The sequence below is a fragment of the Microtus pennsylvanicus genome, chromosome 20 (assembly GCF_037038515.1).
Source record: "Microtus pennsylvanicus isolate mMicPen1 chromosome 20, mMicPen1.hap1, whole genome shotgun sequence".
In the NCBI taxonomy this organism is placed as follows: domain Eukaryota; kingdom Metazoa; phylum Chordata; class Mammalia; order Rodentia; family Cricetidae; genus Microtus; species Microtus pennsylvanicus.
Window position 1 is genome coordinate 1830271 of NC_134598.1, and position 25086 is coordinate 1855356.

A 25086-nucleotide genomic window follows, 5' to 3' on the forward strand; every position below is an offset into this window, starting at 1 on the left:
GAGGGGAAGAAAGAAAAGAGGGAGGAGAAGAGGGAGGAAGGGAGGGAGGGAGGGAGAGAGGAAGAAAAACAAATTGTAACAGAAAAAGCCTGTCGTGGAGCAAATGCTGAAGGTGACTAAATAGAATATCAAAAAAATTTTTTTTAAATATACATCAAAGCCATCTTCTATAAAACTAGAGAGCGAAGTAGAAACACCAGAACTCGGTGGAAACTGTGCGAGTTGGTGGAAGCCATATGTGAGCATGCAGAGGCCTGAGGAAAAGGGAAGAGCATCCGAGATGGCAACACAGGAGGCGGGGCGAGCCTGCGCTCTCCGCACACGAGTTTGCGTCCCTGAACTACATCTTCAGAAAAGACCCAGAGTGGGAATAATAAACACAACGGACAATTTCTGGGGAAAAAATTAAGCACGACGCTAATAATCTAATCATGGAAACATTAGTAACACAAATATATTAAGGAATGTATTTTAGGGATGTGTTTAGAAACTGAGAAAACAAAAGAATTAATCAAGAGATGACTTAATTATATGCAAATGTACTTAAACTTGTATCTAAAAAGACTCTTTTTCTAGGGAAAATACAAATGGTAAAAGTGACTTCAAGCAATCAGACAGAATATGATTTGAGAGACGAGAGTTCAGGAGGGGACCATTTACTGTCTCCTTTTAGAGTGACTTTAGCCACATCCCAGAACAACCATTAGGGTTTCCTCAGTTAGGAGAAGGAATAATTGAGACCCTAAGGGCCCAAAGACCCAGATCCTGATGAAGGAGACTGGCTTGGGGCATCAGAGAAGGGGAGAGGAGAAGTCACCGCACAGATGGCTGGGAGAAGCTCGTATCCTGGAAGCACTCAGCAACATCAAGAGGGTCCCACTGCAGCCCTTTACTCTACATCCCTTGCGTCTCCCCCATTGTTTCGTCACTCCGTCCTGTCGTTGTTGGTAGTCATCTGTTTACTTGTGAACTCCTGGGGCTTCTAGCGTTGGATCATTTAAGCTGAGCCTTAAACTCTCTGTTGAATGAGGAAGTGGGACACTTTTTTGGAGTGGCTGGGCACAGTGAAGAACGTGTTGACTCAAGCCACCCATTGCTTTGCATCATGGGGTTCGGCAAATCTGGGACAGCTACAGAGAATGCGTGAGGTCTTTCTGGATCAGAATGGAATCTGCTGAGTGCAGTGGCTCTCAACCTCCCAATGCTGCCACCCTTTAACATAGTTCTTCATAACATTATCTTGTTGCTGCTTCATAACTGTAACTTTGCTACTGTTATGAATCGTAACATAAATGTTATGCAGGATATCTGATATGCGACCTCCCCGCAAAGGGGTCAGGACCCACACGTTGAGAACCGCAGGGCTAGAGAGACAAGTAGGAAAGACTAGCTTAGAGCACGCTAATGAGGAAGAGAAAAATAAGTGCATATTATGCTTTGCTTATAAAAAGTCAATTATAAACAATCAAAAGCTAGCTGGACAGTGGTGGTGCATGCCTTTAATAGTCACTGTACTTGGGAGGCAGAGGCAGGTGGATCTCTGTGAGCTCACAACCAGCCTGTTCTACAAAAACAAGTTCTTAGACAGCCAGGGCTGTTACAGAGAAACCCTGTCTCAAAAAAAACAAAACCAATCAACCAAACAAACAAAACCAAAAACCAGTCAAAAGCTAAATCTACCTGGTTTTCACATGTTGTCTTAAGAAACCCAGACTCTGAGCAAGTTCAAACTGAATGGCTACAATGAGCGGTCCTAACCTCCAAGCTGCGGTGGGTGGGCCTGGCAGGCTCTGCTGCTCATGAGGACAGGGTAGGCTTGCTGTGCTCTGAGCTGCCACTCATACAAGGTCTGGTTTCCGAGTGCTGTGCTGGAGTAAGCACAGAGTTAAAGTTGAGGATAGTGAGAAGAGAGGCCATGAGCCAAAAAAGGAGGCTCAAAAATAGGTTATGTGGGGGAGCCATTAAAGGCACTGGGCTATTTTTTTTGAAGAAGGAAAGACTTGGAAGAAGTGATAACATCATCCAGCAACCGAAAGACCTGCCAAGGGGAAGGGGCTGGAGTTGGTTCTGAATCACCTTGAGGGTGTGACTAGGAAGAATTGACAGAAACCAAGGGCAGAGCAGATTTCCGCTCTACACAGTCAGGACTTCTGAGCTGTCAGAGCTGCTGGAGAGAGGGAGAGCAGAGAGAGCTTGTCAGCTCGGTGCTCCAGGACACACGGCATGCCCGGTCAGCAGTGTTGGACCACGCCGGATGTCAGACTAGCTGAACTAGATGGCTTCTGCATCTTCCCCTCACACTGGAACTCATGACTGACAGTGACCTTCAACTTACCATTTCCTTATGGGGACTGCCTGCGAACCGTCATGTGAACATGGTTAGCGAACGCAGGCATTCGACTGATACAAGGCATTGCTACATTCTCAAATGATCTTAACTCCGCCCATCATCACGATCTCCGCTTCCCTCTTAACTTCTCTAGCTTTATAAAGATTCTAATGTATCAGTGTTAAATGTGATATTATGACTACCATTCAAATTTTTGAAACGTTTCGTAAAGTAGTAGTTTTTCATCTTTTTACTAAGGAAGGAGAGACCACGTATTTCATATGCCAGTCATTCCTGGCGCTCGGGTGCAAAAGGCTGAAATAGCTGAGTTTGTATGTGTCTCCTTATAGGGCACAACTCATTGCTATCAATATCAATTTTTCTCACAGAATGTATGTAAAAATGTTTCCACAATAGTAAAGAGTAAATCAACATACCCACTAATAAATAAACTCCATTGACTGTGATACAACTTGACTAGGGTCTTTTATCTGGCATCTTCTTATGTCCCAGGAATTTTCAGGCATTGCAAATGTGCCATTGGGTGACAAGGCCAACCAGTCACAATGTAGTATGACTCGGAAGAATTGCCAGATAAAAGAAGGGTTAAATTTATTTGTGATGGGGCTGGAGAGATGGCCAGAAGACCAGAGTTTGGTTCCTAGCACTTACATCAAGAGGTTCATGACTGCTTGTCACTCTCCAGAGAGATGGGACACCTCTCTTCTCCTACTCATTACACACACACACACATACACACACATACACACACACATACACACATATACACACACACATACACACATACACACACATACACACACACATACACACACATACACACATACACACACACATACACACACATACACACACACATACACACACACATACACACACATACACACACACATACACACACACATACACACATATACACACACACAGACACACACACACATACACACACATACACACATATACACACACAGACACACACACATACATACACACACATACACACACACATACACACACACACATACACACACACATACACACACATACACACACATACACACACACATACACACACACATACACATACACACACACATACACACACATACACACACATACACACACACATACACACATACACACACAGACACACACACATACACACACACACATACACACACATACACATACATACACACACATACACATACACACATACATACACACACATACACACACACATACACATACACACACACATACACACACACATACACACACATACACACACATACACATACACACACATACACACACATACACACACATACACACATACACAAACACAGACACACACACATACACACACACATACACACACATACACACACACATACACACACATACACATACACACACACACATATACACACACAGACACACACACATACACACACATACACACACATACACACACACATATATACACACACACATACACACACATACACACACATACACACAACACACAAACTACCACACACACACACATACACACACACATACACACACACATATATACACACACATATACATACACACATACACACACACATACACACACATACACACACACATATATACACACACATATACATACACACATACACACACACATACACACACATACACACAAACATATATACACACATACACACACATACACACACATACACACAGACACACACACATACACACACACACATATATACACACACACACATACACACACACTAATTGATTTTAACTTTACTTGAGATGTTTGACCTATTTTCTCCACCAAATTCCAATATTGTGACTATGTATAGCAAAAAATAGGCCATTTCAATTTTCCCCACCTATTTATGACTTGACAGAGAACGACACGACCAAGGTAGGCTGAGCAAAAGGAAATAGGAGACCCGAGAAGAGAGGTAGCTGGATACACACTCAAACCCGATCTCCAAGCTGTTTGTGTCAGGGTGTCAGCAGGATATCTGTGGCGACACATCCGTGACACACCTTCCCATGTCACAGCCACATCACCCTGACAATGAGCAGTAAGGAAAACTGGACTTTTGTTCAAGCCAAGCACGTCTAAGAATCAATGGGGTCACTTGCTAACCTTCTTGTTAACAGATCCTCCTGCCCATCTTTGTGAAATGCTTGCTAAATCTACAACACAGCGGGGGGGGGGGGGGGTGTCTGGACCTGTCTCCATGAGCCCTACCGTTGGTCTGCTTCATATCCACCTAAGCTTTTTGCGTGGACCACTTAACCCTCAGGAGCCTATCTATGGATGATCAATGCCATGTCTTCCAAGCAGAGAATTCCAGGTTAGCAGGCGGAAGTGCTCAGGTTGTTCAGAGTGGGCACAACTGAAGCAGATATGGGTCACCAAAAGGCATTCTGCACATGCAACAGAGATGACTCTTCCATACCTTGACTCCCATAGCTGGCATCGATTCCAGACCCATCCCAGGAATCCACAGCACTGTCCACGCTGGGCACCGTGGAAGGGTACACGTCAGAGAGCTTGCCAGGCTTCTGTATCGTGGAGGAGTCCTCTTCACCATCTCCCAGGTCACTCGAGTGGCTGGGGATGGGGAACTTCTTGGGACTTGATGCTGGTTGGGCTTTACAGACAGGGAAAGGGGGGTATGTCTCAGTGTAAATTCAAATGAAAAGCTCCTCGAATACTCTAGCTAGCGAGTTATTTCCCTAGAAACACATACAGACAGTAAGCACATTCTTTTAGGAAAGGAAACACACTGGAAATCCTTAATTGGGACTTCTTGTCTCACTCACCATCTGTCTGTTTCTTGATTTTCAGGGTGACAGTCTCTCCTGCCATCTGGAGCAAGTGGATGGCTTCACTCAGAGGCTTCCCCTTCAAGCTGCTGCTGTTGATGGCTAGGATTCGATCTCCAATATGGATTGCTCCAGTCCTGCAACACCAGACAGGGGCAGGGAAGGTAGACACACCAGACAGGGGCAGGGAAGGTAGACACACCAACAGGGGCAGGGAAGGTAGACACACCAGACAGGGGCAGGGAAGGTAGACACACCAGACAGGGGCAGGGAAGGTAGATGCAATCCCTGTCTGCTTCCTGGGTTAACTTCCCAATAAGCCTGCACGTTAATTATAATAAAGCCTTGGGGAGGTCTCTAAACTTCAAACTTAGCTTCCTCCTGGGAAATGCTGTAATGGAATCTGTTGGGAATGATTTTTTCATTTTGAATAAAATTAGAAAACATGTCTTAATAAGTTTCGAGAATGGGACTTGGATGTTTCTTAAATTCTGAGAAAGCTCAGTCATCTGGTAAACGCCTTACAGGTTCCCAGGAATGAGCTCTACGGAACAACAGATGCAGCAGTGTGCGGCAGGCGACACCCTGATCCCTACAACTTTAAAGTGTTTACTACAGAGAGGTGCTCACCTCGCCATAAGACAAGGACAAGACTGCTGTGTGTAGACAAATCTCGGAAATATCTATCTATCTATCTATCTATCTATCTATCTATCTATCTATCTATCTATCTATCTATCATCTATCTATCTATCTATCTATCTTCTATCATCTATCTATCTTCTATCTATCTATCATCTATCTATCTTCTATCTATCTATCATCTATCTATATATCATCTATCTATCTATCTATCTATCTATCTATCTATCTATCTTCTATCTATCATCTATCTATCTATCTATCTATCTATCTATCTATCTATCTATCATCTATCTATCTATCTTCTATCTATCTATCATCTATCTATATATCATCTATCTATCTATCATCTATCTATCTATCTATCTATCTATCTATCTATCTTCTATCATCTATCTATCTATCATCTATTTTCTCTCTGCCTATCTATCTATCTATCTATCTATCTATCTATCTATCTATCTATCATCTATCTATATTGATTTTTTATTTTTTAAAGCACAGCCTCTCACTGAAACTGCAGCTTATCAATTTGGCTAAACTGGCTGACACTGGGCTGTGGTGATAGGTACCCACTTCTACCCCTGATGCTTTGGGTGCAAACTCAGCCTCCATGCTGGCTCAGTCAGGTGCTCTGTCAAGGCATCCATCTTAGCCCCAGAAAAGACATTAATTTACTAACGAACACACCAAATAGCCATATATTTAACCTTTCTCTTTACACCCTCATCCAATCTGAAAGAGTACACTGGAATGTGCAGTTATGATGTTTACTTTATCTGTTGGGAGCTGGAAGCATCGGAAAGAACAGGAGAAGACGGTAGATGGTGGACAGTGTAACAGTAAGATCTTTACCCTTAGATAAGGAGCCAAGCCTAATGTACGAATGCCAGGCCTTGGCTGCACTGGGTCACTTCAAATTCAGATAATGAAGGAATTAAGCCCGCTTAGAGAGTTGCAGGGGATGGGGGTTTTGTTCTAGGACCATAGTCTGGGTGATGCAGGTGACACAGTGTCTGATGCTCAGTAGGGGTTGCTTAACCTGTCTCCTAGTGTGGTTTGAATTATGGAATTTTCCTCTGGAGGGGGGAAACTCTTCTTTAATAAAGAGTATTAGTTCAAGAAAGATGTTAAGTTGTGAGAGCTGGGGTAAAGAAACTTTTCCCGACTCCTTTGTTGTCTGACAGAAATAACTAGGATGGCGGGACACCTGAAGAGCACCCTGTCCCAGGCTGGCTCTCCCAACCTCTCATCTGACAGACGTTCAGGTACCCTCTCCCAGGCTGGCTCTCCCAAGCCCTCATCTGACAGACAGAGCTAGGGGGATGCTGTCCCAGCCTGGCTCTCCCAACTCCTTATCTGACAGACATTCAGGTACCCTCTCCCAGGCTGGCTCTCCCAACCCCTCATCTGACAGACAGAGCTAGGGGGATGCTGTCCCAGCCTGGCTCTCCCAACTCCTTATCTGACAGACATTCAGGTACCCTCTCCCAGGCTGGCTCTCCCAACTCCTCATCTGACAGACATTCAGGTACCCTCTCCCAGGCTGGCTCTCCTAACCCCTCATCTGACAGACATTCAGGTACCCTCTCCCAGGCTGGCTCTCCCAACTCCTCATCTGACAGACATTCAGGTACCCTCTCCCAGGCTGGCTCTCCCAACTCCTCATCTGACAGACATTCAGGTACCCTCTCCCAGGCTGGCTCTCCCACCCCCTCATCTGACAGACAGACCTATCATGTGGGCTGATTTCTAAGTAAGGGATGTTGAAGTTCTGAGACTCCACAGGGCTACATCTGCATCTTGCAAACTCCTGCCATCAAATACCAGCCTGAATGATGCGCCTGAGCGTTGTTGAACTCAGTGACTGAAAAACCAGATTTAGTTACAGCCTATTGTGTGCCCAGTAGCATGGCTCAGACAGAATGGTCAGTGGAGGGCGGAGAGCAGGTGGGCCTGTGCGTCACCGTCAAAGGACAAATGGACACCTTTCAAGCAGACACTATTCCAAGGGTGACTCCACTCTGTTAGCTGTAGTCTTTATTATCCTCCCACCAATACATAGAAGCTTAGCTCAATACCTGCCAGGCAACAGAAAGCTCAGCAAATGCTTGCAGAATTGATTTGGACAAGCCTTTTAACCTCCCTCAGCTTCAGTCTCCTCTTCCCCAAACCGGCACAGTATAAATCTACCTGCAGCTGACTGCGGTCTCCCAACACACTTTTTTCAGAGAGTAATACCCATGCTAAGCCTATGGCATCCTTCACCGCCTGTAAGATACCCTTCAATGTCAAGTCAGAGCTCTGCCTGAGAGTTCCCAAGCTTGAAAATCAATCCTCCTTGCAGATTTAAAAGTCAACAGATAAGTAGCTAGGAGAAGGAAGAGTGTTTCGTAAGGGAGCAAGCTCCTCTCAGCCACAGGTAATTATGGAAGTTCCTTCAAATTTTACCTTTCAGCTAATCCCCCTTTAGTGAGGCTTGAGATGATTATAGGATCAAACGGTTCTTCAGTTCCTGAAATTGTGATGCCCAGGGGTCCCCCATAGCGCTTCAGTTCCACCGTATAAATAATTGCTCCGGAACTTTCTTGCTCATCTGCAATAAATGCCAAGGAGTCATAATTGGTTTCATTGGAAACAGAAAATAATGCATATATATTCCTCCGTAATGCAGGAAATGCAAAACTCCCATGCTGCAACAGTATGACTCAGAAAATAACTATTTTGGGAGGTAGCATTTCCTTAATAGGATTTCACATTCTAACTCAGGGATGACGTTGTCCTGAGTGTCGGGGATGGGGAACACTATTTAACCAGTGGGTGGCCTACTTAACGAAGGCCACAGAAACTCCATGCTATGTTTCTGCTGTGCACAATGCTTGGCCAGCCTTTTGCTCCGTTTGTGATCAACGCCCATGGAATAAACACACAGCGGAGTAGATAACACAGAAGAGAATGCCACTCAATAACTCAGAAAAATGGCTGCTTCCAGGCTTTACAAACACACCACTGCTCAAAATACGAAAGTTGGTTTTGCTCAGGGTTGGATCATATGATAATTCTTATTTAGGTGGGACCCAGAGAAGTTATCCTGAAGACAATAGGAAGAATTTTAGAAAATCTTTGGTATAATTCCATCGACAGTATCTTAGTCCCGTTGACCCACCCAGGGGCATTGTCCAGAGGATCGACTAATGCTCTCTCTGCTATAGAGAGTAAGAACTTATGCAAACTATTCATACACTGCAGGAATCTGCCAGGCTGCCATATGGTCATGTGTTCCCAGGGCCATTTCAGAGTGGTAGGAAAGAAGACATTTCTGTTCTTCCCTGGACATTGGTCAGAAAGCTGGCACAGGCCACTTCCAACATGGTGGCTCCATTTGGGTTGCATTATGAAGTCTCAGGATTCAAAAGATTTCTATTTGCTCATGTCTGAAGTCCCTGACATTTGTTGTATCCATTGGCCCAAGAGCCGTGAATGACTAAGGAGCTGTTTCATTTCTGCACCTCAGGATACAATGAAATGGCCCAGTAACTGCTTGAACCAACTCGTCATTTCTTTAGAGTCAGAGGGAGAAGAGTAAGGTATTCACAGAGCCACCCTCTGCAGTAAGCAGCTGTTCATTTACGATATGAAATGCTAAAACAAGGAGGGAAGGAAAAGCTTGAGTTAACAATTCAATTATCTGTGTGCACGGTGAAGTATTAGGGGGAACATAAAAGGCAAGGTCAGCAGAGCAATGTGTGCAGAGACGCGCCCTATCTTGTCAGCATTTACTTTATTCGTGGTCATAGCCGGAGAGTTCTGGAATGCAGCCACACCGCTTCTCACCGACGCTGCTCCTCCCCAGCTCCGCGTGCTGGGAATCATAAGATGCAATGCTAGAATCAACATCTCAGGTCAGAAAAGTACTCGGTGTCTGGTTCAAGCCGGATCCTCCACATCAGGTCTAAGAACTCTGGGAGATGACGGTCCCCAAGTTTCTTCTAGGCTGCAGCTTATGTTGTGGTGAGCAGGCTGGTTATCATAAGCTACTGAGGGCTCCAGGGAGAAGCATGGGGAGCCGGTTTAGCTAATTCAAGCCCAGAAACCTACACTTTCTAATAGTATAATATTTTGTTACCTGCCAGTTCTGTCTTTGATCTAAATGAATTAGGGATATAGTGAGTAGATTACATTTATGTTGCAAGCCGTGTCAATAATTATATTCTGGATAGAATCTGGAACAATTCATTTGATTAGTAACCCTGACATAATTAAATGATAGCTAATATTATTTATATCTGGTTTTTCGGTTGTTGGTCCCTCTGTTAGGAGGTTTGCTGCTGGGCAAACCTTGACCCTTCTGTGTGCTCCATGTAATCTGCACGTGAGAACAAACACCGGGCATCCAGATTTAGGCACTGTCTTTCTATAAGATTTGGGGAAATGCAGTTAAAAGCCACTGGAGAACCAGGGATTTGTGGAACGTTATAGGTGAAGCTTCATTCTAGATGAGAACAAACATTGGCTGAGAAGAAGGTGAACTTAGGGGCAGACCGGCTTGTTGAGAGGAGTCGGGAGACCTTCTCCAGTTAGTGCCTCCTTGTTTCCCAAAATGACAAATAGCACTGGGGATGGAGTGGATTGGTAAAGAGTAGCCGTGGTGCGCGCCAGATTACACATGACATTTTATATTAGCACCCAGGCAGGCACTAAAGACAACTGCTGGGCACTCAGTACGGGACATAGAAGCAAAACAAGAAAATGGCAGCATTACTAGAAACACATCCTTCAAAGGGTAGTGGTGAGGCAAAAAAGTAGACCTTTGGGGATTCTAATTTAAGCAAACTAGTCGTCTAAAAATTACAACTCAATTCCACCCCCGTTTCTCTCTTGCTCTTTTCCCACTTGCTTGCTTTCTCTCTCTCTGTACTTATGTATATATACACATATATTATATACATATACATGTGTTTATATACATGTACATACTGACAAACCATATTCCTGGGAATCATGAACACTGCTGAGATACACCATGATATTAAGGCCCCTGCTAGTTATTTTGACTGGGTTTTATTTCCAGGGACCTTCCTTTAGGGATACCATTGTTGTTTACAGGATAGGATACGTGGGGCTGCTTCCCAATAGTTCAGTGGGCGGAGAAACTGGACAGGGAACCAGCTAGCCATGGCTGTCCCGGGAGTCACTACACTGTGTTCTCTGTTTTCTGTATGGACTTGAGATTTCATAGTTTAAACACTGTCTTTGCACCTGATTTTACTAACAAGGTTAAATAGAAAATAACCCTCCTAGAAATCCCCATATATGCCGCAGGTAAATAGGTGTTTGAATAGCCTGCCTCCTTCTTTCCATTGGTGGCAGCAGCTGCCCTCCGTGGTCCTACCTAATCCACATGGCCCGTGCAGCTATAAGATACTTGCCCTTGTGGGGGCCCGGCTTGGCTCTCCCTAGTTTTTTACAGTAAGGTTTTCTTCTAAATGGCTTTCCTGCTTGGGACCTGGCCTTTGCTGTCCTTCCAAGTCCATTCCCACTAGCGTTGTCTGCTCATGAGGCTTGGTCTTTCCTTCCTGGAACATTTTCAAAACACAACCCTGACTACATTGCAATCTTAGGCGAAGCCTTCTTATCAGTTCTCCAGCTCCTTAGCAGATTACAACTGAGCCTTGGCGGGAGCTGAGCTCCAGGCGGCCACACTTTCCTCTCCTATCTCAACCCAAGCCCCAGAGCCTCTCCTGGTAGAGTCACAAGTCATTGCGTAGCCGTCGGATGATGTCCTGTCTGCAGCTTTACTGCCTGCGCACCCAGCTCTTCCCTCTTGTGCTCCTGGGGAATTTCTCCTTCTGCCTCAAGACTTGACCCACGTGCCTTATTTTCTAAGGAAGCTCTAGTCTCTTGGTTGGGTTTGGTGTGCTTTCCTAGGACATGGCATAGCTTCTGTCCACCACATTAGTGTTTTCACCCTCCCAACTCCTCATTTAAGCTTCTCCTTTAACTGAAAGAAGAAAAAAGTTTAAGTTTTCTTGAATGAAAGAATTAGAGGCTAAGGAATAGAATTCAGCCTGGTAGACAGAAGCTTTGAAGCCCATGTGTAATTGCAACACAGTACCTAGGAGTCCTTATCTCAAGGACCAGTTTGGACAAGATTCATCTTATGGCGTATATTTTTAATTCTGATTATATATTATATATTAAATAATATATATTTACTTACATATATATGTGATTTAATGTATATGGATGTTTTGCTTGCGCAAATGTCTATGCGCCACATGCATGCCTAAGGAGGCCAGAAGAGGGTTGTAGTATACCTTGGAACGGGAATTACAGACGACTGTGAGCCTCCATGTAGGTGCTGGGAATTAAACATGGGTCCTCTGGAAGAGCAGTAAGTGCTTTAACTAAAGAATCATCTCTCCAGCCCTATCCCATGTTTTTACTGATTTCTCTCATTAGAATAGAATTCCCCACACATGGTTTAATCCTCATATCCTCATGCCCTAGAACTCTGTCTGGCATCAGGGGGAATTGAGAAAATTCTCAAGAGCAGCAGCAGGATGGAGGATTGTTAGCATGGGAGGATTCCCAGGAAGAGCTCTCTAAAACAGTTCATGTGACAGCCCACACTGGGCCAAGTCTATGACCCTTCTAGGCAGATGGAGCCAGCGTACTTCCATCTAGAGTGTGAAGCCAAGACCTCGGTGACCACTAGGGGGCCCCGCCGACCCTGAACTTCCTCCCTTCAAGGTTCTGGAGTATCAGTTCAGCCTCAGGCTGAACTTCGGAATCCATCTGCCCTTCTGGGTTTCAGCCCAGCAGGCATCTGAAAGGCCATGTTGCCTATGAGGACGGCACTAACCGCTATTTGGAAAGCTATGTTCAGAGCATTTGGAGGTGGAAGCTCTCCAAGCCTCGGTCCTTGATGCTGCTCTAACTTCCAAAGCTCAGGAAGGAGCAGCTAGAATCTTCAACCCCGAGAGAAAGGAGCGTCTGTGAAGACAGGGTGCCACATCACCAGAAAGTTTCAAAGCGAGCCTAAACAGACGCTAATGATATTATAAGCAGCCTTTATATTCCAGCCGCAGGTTTATAGCTAATAGCGGGAGGCAGGAAAGGGGCCAGCCTGCTTGTATGTTCAGCGTAGCTCTAGTTAAGGAAATTAATGGGACCACAGAGCAGATGCGAAATGGCTGCATTACTTGTCTGTAATGTTATTTTCTGCCTTCTTGAGTGCTGCCTGTTTAACAAAATGAACACTGTCTGGCTTGAATCCATAACGGCAGCTGCTGCCATGGCCAAAGAGGAGGTTCGGATTCAAAGAGGGGTTTTGGAAGGGATACACGTGCAGGTCAATCAAAGTTCACTTCGACTAAAAAAACTGATGGAAGTAGTCTTGGAGTTGGACTATCCAGAGAAAACAAGGCACTCAGAGAGCCCCTCGCTATGCTAAGGCTAGTTTACAGCTAAGCCGGGCACTCGGGGTATTTGCAGGAGATATGGAAAGTTTATGAGTGGAATTAAATGTCTTTATGAAAGTGATCATTTCTGAGTCTCAAGCTGGGATTGAAGGACCATCAACTTTGGCATCATCTGGGAACTGGTTAGAAATCTAAATTCTCTGTGAGTTCCCGGATGTGAAACAACCATAGACTCCAGAGGAGGGGCTCCGATGGCCAGGTGAACAGCCCTGGCGATTATCAGGTACCCTCAGGTTTGGGTGCCATTACCACAAGAGAGCAAACACGAGACAGCTAGATCCTTTCAGTGTTCAAAGCCCAGCCAGGAGTCAGAAAGGAATCTCTTCTCCAATCTAGGCTTTAGGGAAAGTCTACTTCAAATAACTTAGCTTGGCCTAATACTGAGAAACTGAAAAGAAAACCCCAACGAAAGCCCAGATAGAATAGATTCAGCTAGAAGTAAAGGTTAAATTTGTAGAAGATTGTACTGCACACTCAACAAAGACCATGTGTTATGGGTATGACAAGCAAGGCCTGGACATAGTGTTTTCCACACATTTGAGGGCCTGTGAAGAAGGCAAAGTGCTGAATTCACAGACTCTACAAACATGCTCTCTAGCCGAAGGAAGGTCATTTAAACCAAGAGAAAACACAGCAGCTGCCCGCTTGATGGACAGAGAGGCAGAAACATGATGCAAAGCCTTGAAAACCCGGGTTCCTGGGTATTCTTGCATTATTTGGCACAACTCCCCCCAGTCTCTGCCAGCCTTCTCCTTGGGACCTAGCCGTATCTACAGTCTCTTTATTGCATGGCTTCCTACCAGGCACAGCCAAGGCTAAATGACAAAGTTATTTCAAGAGAGTTCTGTGCATCTCGTGGACCTGGGGATAAAGCAGCAGTCCCCGTCCTGGAGCCTGGGACAAGAGCCTTTCCTTCGCCCTGCTCAGCTACACTCCTCTGACACCGCACAAGAGCTTCTGAAGGCAAAACAGTAACTGAACCTAGAGGGAGAAAAATATTCAAAACTCTAAGTGTTGTTAAGCATTTGGCCATCACAAAATAAAGCTAAAATTAATTTTCTCTAATTGTGGCTGCTAATAGTGCTCACTGGGTTCTTTCTACTAGGTATAAATGTTTTGCTAAGATATAGTAATTACTTCCTTTCATGCTCAAAGCAGCCAGAACTGGAGATATTTAAAGATAGAGATCTTTGTAGATGAGGAACCCGATAATCAGGGAAGCTATTTGTGTAATTCCCAGCTTGCCAGCTGCGAAGCCAGTCTGTTTGGTGTTCATGGTCTTTTCATTCTATGAAAATAGCCACAATGTTTATTTCAGACTCATTCAACATGAGTGAAACCAGTGATCTCTAACCAATTCCTCTGGATTCGTTCCCTGTGTGAGGTTCTGTGGTAGCTCCTCCCATGGGCTCTGGGGGCAACTTTAAAGTCCTCGCCACCATACTCTACAAGGCCCACGGTGATGTTCTAGAAATCCTTTCCACCTCATCTCCTACCATATCCTTCACATACTTAATACTTCAGTATATTAGACCACTGGATGCGCCACGTTCTCTCTCTCTCTCTCTCTCTCTCTCTCTCTCTCTCTCTCTCTCTCTCTCTCTCACACACACACACACACACACACACACACACACATAGACACACAAGCCAGTTCAAGGTAGTTGAGTCTACTGGTGAAAATCGATGCTTCCATGTTCTCTTGCCATCTTGTGCCGTATTGGTCACCGTGAGAAAATGCTCATGAGAACAAGATCAAGGGAGAATTTATTTTGGCTCGCTGTTTCAGAGGGTTCAGCTCCATGCACTCAGGCAGGGAATATCATTGCAATCATGGTACATGGTTGGGCAGTGTGTGTACCTCACAATAGAATCTTTAAAGGAATTCCCTGAGTGACCTACTTCCTCCAACTAAGATCCTAAACTTTGAAGGATCTTTACAAAGAATGCTGCCACGGACATGTACACAGCCATTTATCCCATTGGTATGTGTATATATGTGTCTGTGTTCATGTGTGCGAATGAATATGGAAGCCACAGATGGATACTCTGTGTCTTCCTCAATCATCCTCCACCTTCTCTTTTGAGATATGATTTCTCAAGGAACCCAGGGCTTGGCAATCTGGCTAGCACTGGCTAGCCAACAAGACCTAGGACTCCTCCTGTCTCTGCCTCCCCAGATGGTATTACTGGCACACATTCTGTACCCAGCTTTTTACATGGGTGCTGAGAATTGAATTCAGGTCCTTATGCTCGCACGCCCAGCACTTCACCCACTAAGCCATCTCCTTAGCTCCCTCACCCTATTTTTAAATTACTAATTTTTTAAATTGTTTCTCCTATTTGGTATTGGCTGACTTGAGCATAGAGATTGTATCCTCATTATTTAAGAATTGGCAGTCCTCCAAACACATACTTGGTACCTCACGGACCCTAAAGTGCTGACAGCAGGATTGAAAATCAAAGACTGCAACATTTGAGAATGACTCCAGCATTTCCCTATGTACACTGTAGAGCAATGAGCCAGCAACAGGAAGAAAGGCGGATACTCGGAAGTGGCACCTGTTTATCCCAATGCAGCATTGTGCATCTTAGGACGCCAAGTTACGTCATGGGGATCCATGGGGGGAAGCATGAATGAAGGGCAAACAGGAACAGGAAGTTAAAGGAAGAAATGAAAAACATCTAGAGTACGGAACGCCCAGGATTGGTTGGTATGAGTAAGATTTCGCCCTGAATATTAGGATTCACAAACTTCGGGGGTAAATGGCCACTAGTCAATGATAGCTCAATTCATCTGTATGACTTTGGATTAAACAGAACCTCAAATGTTAAAAATCAGTGGCTGGTCTAATGATCAGTGCTCCCCTTCTGCTAAGTTATATCCTGATTGAGGAGCAGAATGGAGGGAAAGGGGTTTTAGGAGATAATTATAATAATAAAAATGGACCCTAGTTTATGGAACATTGGCTCTGCCAGTTAGGAAACCACTAAGCAACACTATCTTTGTAAAGTAGGTATGTACTCTACGTGTGCATGCAAATGAAGTCAGGTAGGCAGGTAGCCTACATGTACATGCAAATGAAGTCAGGTAGGTATGGAGCCTGTGTGTGCACGCAAATGAAGCCAAATTGCACACAGTGCTCGATAACTTGTCCAGACCCACACAGCTAAAAAGTAGTAGACTTGGACTTCAAACTCAGGCCTGATTTTAAAATGTGTGTGTCATGTCTAAACGGAATGTCTCCATCAAATCTCTTCCCTCACAGCTCAGGGAATGTTGAGGAAGAGGAGGCATAAATAGTGTAAGAGCTCAAGGGGAAGGGGGGCACCAGGAGAACAAGGTCTCCCGAATGGACTGAGCAAATATGAACTCACGCAGACTGAAGCAACGAGCACAGAGCCTCGCGGGTGTGCACCAGGGCCCCTGCATATAGAGTGTGGCTTTCAGTGTAGTATTTTTATGGGACTCCTGAGTGTGTGAACAAGTGTGTCTGGTGCGTGTGCCTCCTTTGGGGCTCTTTTCCTTCCGTTGAATCGCCTTTTCCAACTTCAGTGCGATGGGTTTTGTTTTATCTTCTTATGTATTTTATGTTTTGTTGGTAGAAGCCTGTTTCTTTTCTAACGAGAGACAGAAAGGGAGTAGATCTGGATCAGGGGAGGAACTTGGAGGAGTAGAGGGAGGAAAAAAATGTAATCAAGATATATATATTGTATGAGAAAACAATCTATTTTTAATAAAAGGGGAAATGAATAAACTAAAATATGTGCTCTTTATGATCACATAGGATCTTAAGAACTAATTTTTGACCAAGTATTACATTTGAAATGAGCAGGGCTTTCCTATCTTGTTTTGCTCTTCATACAGAAGAATTCAATATGTGTGTGGGCGTAGATGTGGATGCCTGTTCACATGCATGGGGAGGTCCAAGGAGGACACCAGGAAACACTTTCAATTGGTTTTCCATGTTTTTCAATGAGGCAGACTCTTTCAGGTGAACCGAGAGAGGCCCCCCAATGTGATTAGTCCTGATCACCAGCTTGGTCTGGGGATGCCCTGTCTCCAACTTCTGAGTCTGGGATTCCGAGTGGGCCACTTACACCCATCTGACATTTATGTGTGTTTCTAGAGATCATGAGCCAGCTCCCTAGTGCTTAAGCCACACTTGCAATCCTGGGAGGGAAGAGAAGAGAAGGACAATGCCTGTTCTTCCAAGGCAAAATCAGATAATAATTCTGAAATGGCTACCTGCTGTTTGATCACATCTTAATGAGCATATGTTTTGATATGCCAATTTGAGAAATATGGTTTGAGCGAGTGTATCCCCCCACAGTAACATGTACAGCCATATTTTGGGTATATATGTGATGTTTTCCAGTGAAATTTAGGATCTAAAAGAAGTAAAAATAATAAACACGATGATTACTATGATATTAGGATAGGGAACATAGGTGAAAAGATGTAAAAGGAGTTGGGGGTAAGCCAAAGGAAATCAGCTGAGAGCACAGTGGAGCTCTCCAGCTCTGGGCAGCTGCTTCAGTAAGCCCTGCCAACATATCTGCCTGGCTGGCTCTGAAACCGGACACCCTGCCAGCTTCCAGTACCACACACATTCCTCCCTGGGCTGGCTTTCTCCTCTGCAAGGGAGGTAGCTGAGATCTGCTGAGTTGGGCAAATCAGGTGAAGCAGGTTTTTCCACAGGGCTTCGCCTCTTCCTTAGGACAGAACCCAGTTGATGCTAGAAGCTTCAGCCTTTTCATGGAAGAAATTCCCCAAAGAGAGTGTAGTGGGAGCAGACTCAAAAAGGACGGGATGCAAACGAGGCATAGAAAATCAGTGCTTGAGGAAGAACGAGCACAAGCTTGTACATACTTTACACTGCTGGCTACAAAATATATTTGGCTATAACCATCATTCCCAATCTACCAGTTGATGGAGGAGGGTCATCTTTCTATCTGTTGATTTCATTGGTTAAGCAATAAAGAAACTGCTTGGCCCTCATAGGTTAAAACATAGGCGGGTGGAGTAAACAGAACAGAATGCTGGGAGAAAGAAGCCGAGTCAGGAGTCGCCATGATTCTCCCACTCCAGGCAGACGCAGGTTAAGATCATTCCTGGTAAGCCAGCTCGTGAGCTACACAGATATTAGAAATGGGCTAGTCCAGATGTGAGAGTTAGCAGAGAAAAGGCTAGATGTAATGGGCCAAGTGGTGTTTAAAAGAATACAGTTTCTGTGTAATTATCTCGGGGCATGAGCTAGAGCTAGCCATGTGGGCGGCCGGGTGCCGGGGACGCAGCCCTGCTGCTCCTATTTCAACAACCAGTGGATGCAATTACTGTTTTTTTTTCTTTCACTGTGAATAGAAACATTTGGCGTGACACGCCTGTGACCTCTAGATCTGTTATGATTTAGTTATGAGAAGATTCTACAACATTGACAATGTTTTACTGGGTGGTGTCATGATTCCAATCTTAAGTGTCCCTGTAGGCATCCATGTTACAGGCTATTAATCATAACTGGTTACTAATATGTGCCACCACTAGGACACAGTAGGACCTTTAGGAGGGGGGGCCCAAAGGAAGGAAGCTCGTCCTTGAAGAGGATGTTGGTCAGCTGATTTTGTTGTTTCTGGGCCAGCTGACCATGGGCTGAAGCCATGGGTGAAACACAAACAGACAGCAAAAGCGACCAATCCGTCCTTCTTCTTGTTGGTCTGACTAGATATTTTGTCACAGTGGCAGAAAGATGACCGACACAAGAAATGGAGGCTTAGACGGAAGGCAGTTGCTGTGGCTTCCTCACTTGGCAATGTCTAAGTCTTTGGAAATGACTTGTGGGAGGAACTTGGGGGAAAATTGGGGGGGGGGAGCTCAAAAAATGCTTCCAGTTCTGCAAGAAGAACATGCAAGGTGGTTCTATGGAGAACCCCCAAGACCAGAACGCTGATCGGATCCTCAGCGACTGCTCATGAGGTTCAGATGGACACAAGGACACTCTTGGATGAGAGACCGTATATCACATTCACCAAGGAACACGTCTATAGGTCCCTCTATGACCTGATACTTTGTGAGATGCCACATTTAAAGCTTGTAGGCTAATCTGCTGGAAGACAGTTTGAGATAGCAGGTGTGATGACTGGCGTGGATATTACTTAATGTTTTCACCTGGATTTATATTGAGAATCAGGAGGGAAAGGCAGAGCAGAAGGGACTGACCGGCTTGGAGTTTAGTTTTTTAAAACAAGGGGCTCTTTAAGGCTGAAAATAAAGTGAGTTCGCTGAGTAGACCAGCACCATCAAAACCAGACAAGCACTTTGCATTGGGATCACAAGAAAAATGCTGTCCTAGCATCTCAGGCATTAGCCAGTTCCCATCCTTCAGTGGCTCAAGGGTGTAAAGATAGAAAGCCCGTGAAAGCCTTTGATTGGAGAACACTCCAGGGAGCCTTTCATGCACAGGCTGCCAAGGATAGCGCTTCTCCGAGCTCAGCTAACAAAAACTCAGAAACTGCTGCCGCTGTGGTCCAGGTGGGTCTAGTTACTGCGTAAGCTGGCCGCAGACCTTAAATGCCATTCCGTGGCAACAACTTTGCTGCTTGAGTCTCAGAAGAGAATGAACTTGGACTTTTATGTGATGCTAGCTAGAGGTCTTGGGAATTCTTGGAGACAGACTGAATAGTGTTGCATCTTGAGTTGGACATGAGTCTGCTGGAAATCCGAAGTGGAATGTTAGGTTGGAATATGAGATGCACCCTGCTCTGCTATCTCCAGGTTCATGTGTTGAAGGCATGGACCTCAGCTAGTGGGAGAACTGAGTCATAGGCTAACTGAGTAATGGGCAAATCTAGTAGGAAGTGGAGCTGGGCATAGAAAATGGAATTGGGCATCACTTTGGAGGGCATCAATTGTCCCCAGCCCTTTTTGTTTTAATTCCTGTCAATTTAATTCCCCCACACCTCTTTGCCATGATGCTCCACTAGCCAAACATGTATCAAGACCCCTGAAACCATGAATTCAAATATATCCTCCCTTAATTTTTTATTAGGTATTTTGTCTCAGAAATGAAAAGCACAGAAGTAACAAACTATATATTATAGGTATAGTTTAGGGAAACAAAGACTTGAAACTATATTCCATAGAACCACATTCACAGGATGGGCCTTAAGCTTATTAGTAAGACTGGCAGCATTTTAAATTAAATCTTTGTGATACAGATTTAAATCTGTTCCTAGACCTTCCATATTAGTGACTTATTTTAATAAATGGACTTTTCAATAGTTCCAGGCTACTATTGGGATAAAAGGGCTTTTACTGCAGAGCTGGTAAAGGCATGTCCCTTGCATTACTGCTAAGAGCATCACCTGGAAGCTTGTTAAGTAAGAGGAATCCTGGACTCCTCCTGGAGCTGATGTCCAGGATGTGGGCTTCCAAAGCTCTCCAGGAGACCATGAGCATTGACGGGGTCTGAGAAGCGTTGCTTACAGGTCATTGCTCACACAACACTGAGGTCCCTAGACTGCACAGGACCCTTAGAGAACGGGACAGACTGTGTGAGGAATCCCCGTGTTTCCCTTTTATTCTCACTCCGCAATCCTGGTTTTAGAGAGGTTTGCTAAGGAAATAATTCAAAGGAAGACAGAAATCTGAAGAAAACCCTCTCTGTATGAAGCATGAGACTACTCTATGATACTGAAATCACTGAAATAACAAAGAAAGACTTTGAGTGTGAAAACTAGTTAAACATTTAAAAAAGCAGCATAAGACATAGTTATATGTTACGAATATCAACAAACTCTCGGGAATGACCAGTCCCATTACCTTAGAGTAGTCTTCATACTTAAAATTATCTTCTTATAATTGTAATTTTTATAAAACCATCTTAGTTATAAAAATTGAAAACATCATTAAAAATTCACTCAACACTCAATGTAAAATTCTAAGATTCTAAAAACCAATAGAACACTGCTATCACGTCACTAGCCAGCTGCCACCTGGAAAACACCCAGATTTTTTTACCTTTTTGACAGATGGGCGGTTAGAAAAGCCAGTCTCAAGTAAGGATGCTGTCAGTACCTGAGTTATCTTCATCTTTGCGGATTTTGAGCTTCACCAGGTCTTCACACTGCTGGAGGATCTGAACTGCGTCCTCCATGGAACAGTTGTCCAGCCGGACGTTATCTATCGCGAGCAGTTTATCCCCGAGTTCCAGAGTTCCGGTTCTGTTGATGAGCACAGCACTGCATGAGTTATGATGAACACTCACGTGGGCCATGTCCAGAGGTACTGAGCACATCGCAGTGTTCTAGTGGCCTTCACAGTCCAAGGTTTCAACTGTTTGTAAACTGTACCATATTGACAAGCTTCCATTTCTTCCCGGTCTTGTTTGGGATGAGGGCTACGGTGTCACATTGCATAACGCCCAAACATTTTCCTTATGCTTTCTTCAACTTAACCCAGGCATTTCCTCAGGAAGTCTAGACCTCCTTAGGGGGTACTAAGTACAAGAGACCTCCCAACCTAGAGATAATTATTTCCCAATATTTATCCTCTCTTTTCTTCTGCTGGGTCATCTATCATTGATACATAGGCTATCTCAGCAACCCCCAATCCTTTCCCACTCATGGACAGGAAACAGGAATGGCAGGTAAATGTGATGATTTCCCAGCTCTGGATTCCCTGTCCACTTTCCACCTGTTACACAAGAAACATTTTTTTGTCCTTGTTTGACACATGATATTAATAATTTACTTTTCATCACAGCTGTGCCTGTACTATCAATCTGAACTCTTCCTATGTCCTATCCTCCATACTTTTTTTGTGGTTTCTATTTCTTTAATGACACAATTATAATGACAGGCTGGGTTTTTAAAGTCTTCATTTAAAAAACAGTAAGAGGAAAATTAATATTACGTTGGCATGCTCTGTTACATAAAATGTACTTTTATCTGTGTCATAGAAAGTACAAGACGATCTTATTTAGATGTACAGAGACCAGGGAGGAGACAGTTCTAATATAGCTTCAATTGCCAACTTGATACAGCCTAGAGGCATTTAAGAAAGATGTGATAGTCAAGAGACTGTCCAGATCGCATTGGCCTGTGGATATGTCTGTGATGGATTCTATTGATTGTTCAGTGGTTTGGGGGGTCCAGCCCACTATGAGTAACACCATTCCCTAGACAGGTGGTTTTGGACTGAATAAAAAAAAAAACCTAGCTACTCACGAGCCCATGAGTGAGCCAGCAAGCAGCACTCCTCCCCAGCTTCTGCTGGACCTCCTTGCCTGTGAGCTCTCTCTGGGCAGTAGGAATGATGTGTGTTAGCTAGCAGGTTCACGTTCATGTTCCCACTTGAGATTCTGCCCTGATGTCTGTCCGTAAGGGACTATGATCTGGAACTATAAGCCAATCAAGTTCTTTCTCGCTTGCGTTGCTCTTGGTCAGATTTTCTTTTTAATGACATCAACAGAAAGGGAATTAGAACAGAAACATAAACATTACTGGGGGTTCAAAAGTCTTGTTCAAAGGGGACACAATAGCACCTAACCCAGCTGTCGCATAAGCTATTAGTCTAGGTGAGGCACTTCTCAGAACTGAAATAACTAGAAGATGAAAGATGGACGATGAACATGAAGAAATGCTCATGGTGACCCCATGAAAGCCCATAAAGATCACTTTCCGCTCTGGAGTACGGAAACACACCGACAGGAGGAAACAGGTAAATGAGGAAGGCACATCCTTACCTGTGTGCCACGCTGCCTTTCTTGATATCTGAAATGACAAGAGGGTCCCCAGGTTTTCTACTGGATGGTGCTGTAATAATGAAGACAGAGCGAGACATCACATCTTTATATCCAGGACTCATGAAAGTCTGTACGTTCCTTCCTGACTGATAGTCACTTTCCATACCAGGGAGAGTTTGTATGTAAATCAAAGGCAACCAATAGATGGTTGGAAAATATGCATACTAAATCCCAAAACACATTCACGTAAAAGTATTTGCATGTTCGAAAGCAAGACGGTCATTTAAATTTGCAATTGGAGAAAGCAGGTGAAGAGCTGACCTTCAGGCTTAGGGCAGTGACCTGGAAGGTTGGCTCCTCAAGAGGAGAATCATAAAATCCGTCACTTTGGTGATACTGGGTGTTAGCCGGTTTCCCACCCTTTCCCCCATGCCTCTCTAGCAAAGAGGCACCACTTCGTTGATGGGCACTCACCACATTCCTCAAGTGCCCTGGGAGAGATACAAGGCAGTAACCACTGCTTTATTATTCATGTCGTCTACATGGAAATTTTTTGGGGTGGACTATACGAACCCTTACGCTATGTCCACAAATTCTTACCTAGAAAACTCTACAGTGTTTATGGGATGGGACTGCTTATTTTGTTATGATAGTAAATATTTTATTACCTAACTAAATACATATATGTGTATATATTATAAGCATATAATATAGACCTTATTAAACCACACATAAAATTATTATCAGTCAGAGTGGTCAAATATTTGGAACCTTTAATCTTTTGGGAAGTAGGACTTCCATTTGATAAGAATAAAAAATAAAAGATTTGGAAAGGAACTTCCTTGAAATTAACTATGAATATGCATTATACCCCAGAGAAGCTCAAAGAAACCATCTTTGTGTGTAAAGTTTAAATTTCATTTAAGATATCAACATTTGTGAAAAACCAAGTGGCCTCTGAGAGAAGACGCTTTGCCAACCTGAAGCCTGTGACGGTTTCCTTTTAGAGAACATTAAAAGGCCCCTGAAGTAAGATTTTATTACAAACAGGCTGATCAACCCATAATAATCACAGAACCATATCATATCCCATAATCCCACCTGAATCCCAGAAAAATGTTTATGCATAAGGACAGATGGTTTAACAACTCAACATCATATTTAAAGGAAAACCAAGACCCCAATACCTTATCCATTATTGCAATTAATCCTGAGTAAATGATAATGAGATTTCACTTAATTGCTAACCTTAGCTTCTAGCAAAGTGTGCAGAACATATTCACTATAATTAACTCATTATTTAAACCTTCACTCAGTGATTGGATATGACTTACCCACAGACACGAACATCTACCAATTTTACTCATATGCTAAAACAGAAGTAGTTCTGGGCATTGGGCATGCACGCACACACACACACACACACACACACACACTGAAATTTTATTACATGCAAGCATTATTATTATTCTTCTGGTATCTGCCAATGAATTTGCGTAGTATCTTGTCAACCTATAGTAACAATGACATAACATGCAAGAGTTTCCTTTGAATGAAAAAGGCCCACATTTCACTGAAAAGGAAAACCAGCAACTGTAAAAATGAGAAAATCCATCAAACTCACCCTTCTTTGCAAAACAGCAAAATGGTATCATGATGTAGAGGACAATGCTACATAAATGTTTTTCTAGAAAAGCTCTACACATCTACATGCATAGGGTGGCTATCTTCATCTCTCTATATTCCCCTTTCTCCTCTAACTACACCCATAACTAAAACTCAAAAGTTCTTGGTGGTGAAGTCTATGGGGGTGAAGATACTGAACAGAGAAGCAAGCACAGACCTATTTGTCTCTCTGTCACTTCCAGGCACACAGACGTGGTGGTGAATCCTCGAGTGATTAGTAGTTGTCGATACCTCCCTACCACAATGCTAAGTTCTTCTCTGCCTAGAAAATAGCAAGCCAAGCCTACATATAGAGAGCAAGCCCATAAGCTCTAAACCTACCAAGAAGGTC

General features: G+C 43.9%; 1 protein-coding gene across 14 annotated transcripts in view; it reads right to left on the bottom strand.

Annotated features, from left to right (window-relative positions):
• The window catches only part of Grip1 (glutamate receptor interacting protein 1), a 625790-nt gene that overhangs the window by 42688 nt on the left and 558016 nt on the right, over positions 1 to 25086 (bottom strand). For all 14 annotated transcript variants that reach the window (XM_075954111.1, XM_075954113.1, XM_075954108.1 and 11 more), the window contains 5 exons: positions 23070 to 23139; positions 21401 to 21546; positions 8294 to 8438; positions 5198 to 5337; positions 4831 to 5025 (listed from right to left, as the gene is read on the bottom strand). In XM_075954111.1, coding sequence (XP_075810226.1) covers positions 4831 to 5025; positions 5198 to 5337; positions 8294 to 8438; positions 21401 to 21546; positions 23070 to 23139 — 696 coding nt within the window. The remainder of the gene's footprint in view (positions 1 to 4830; positions 5026 to 5197; positions 5338 to 8293; positions 8439 to 21400; positions 21547 to 23069; positions 23140 to 25086) is intronic.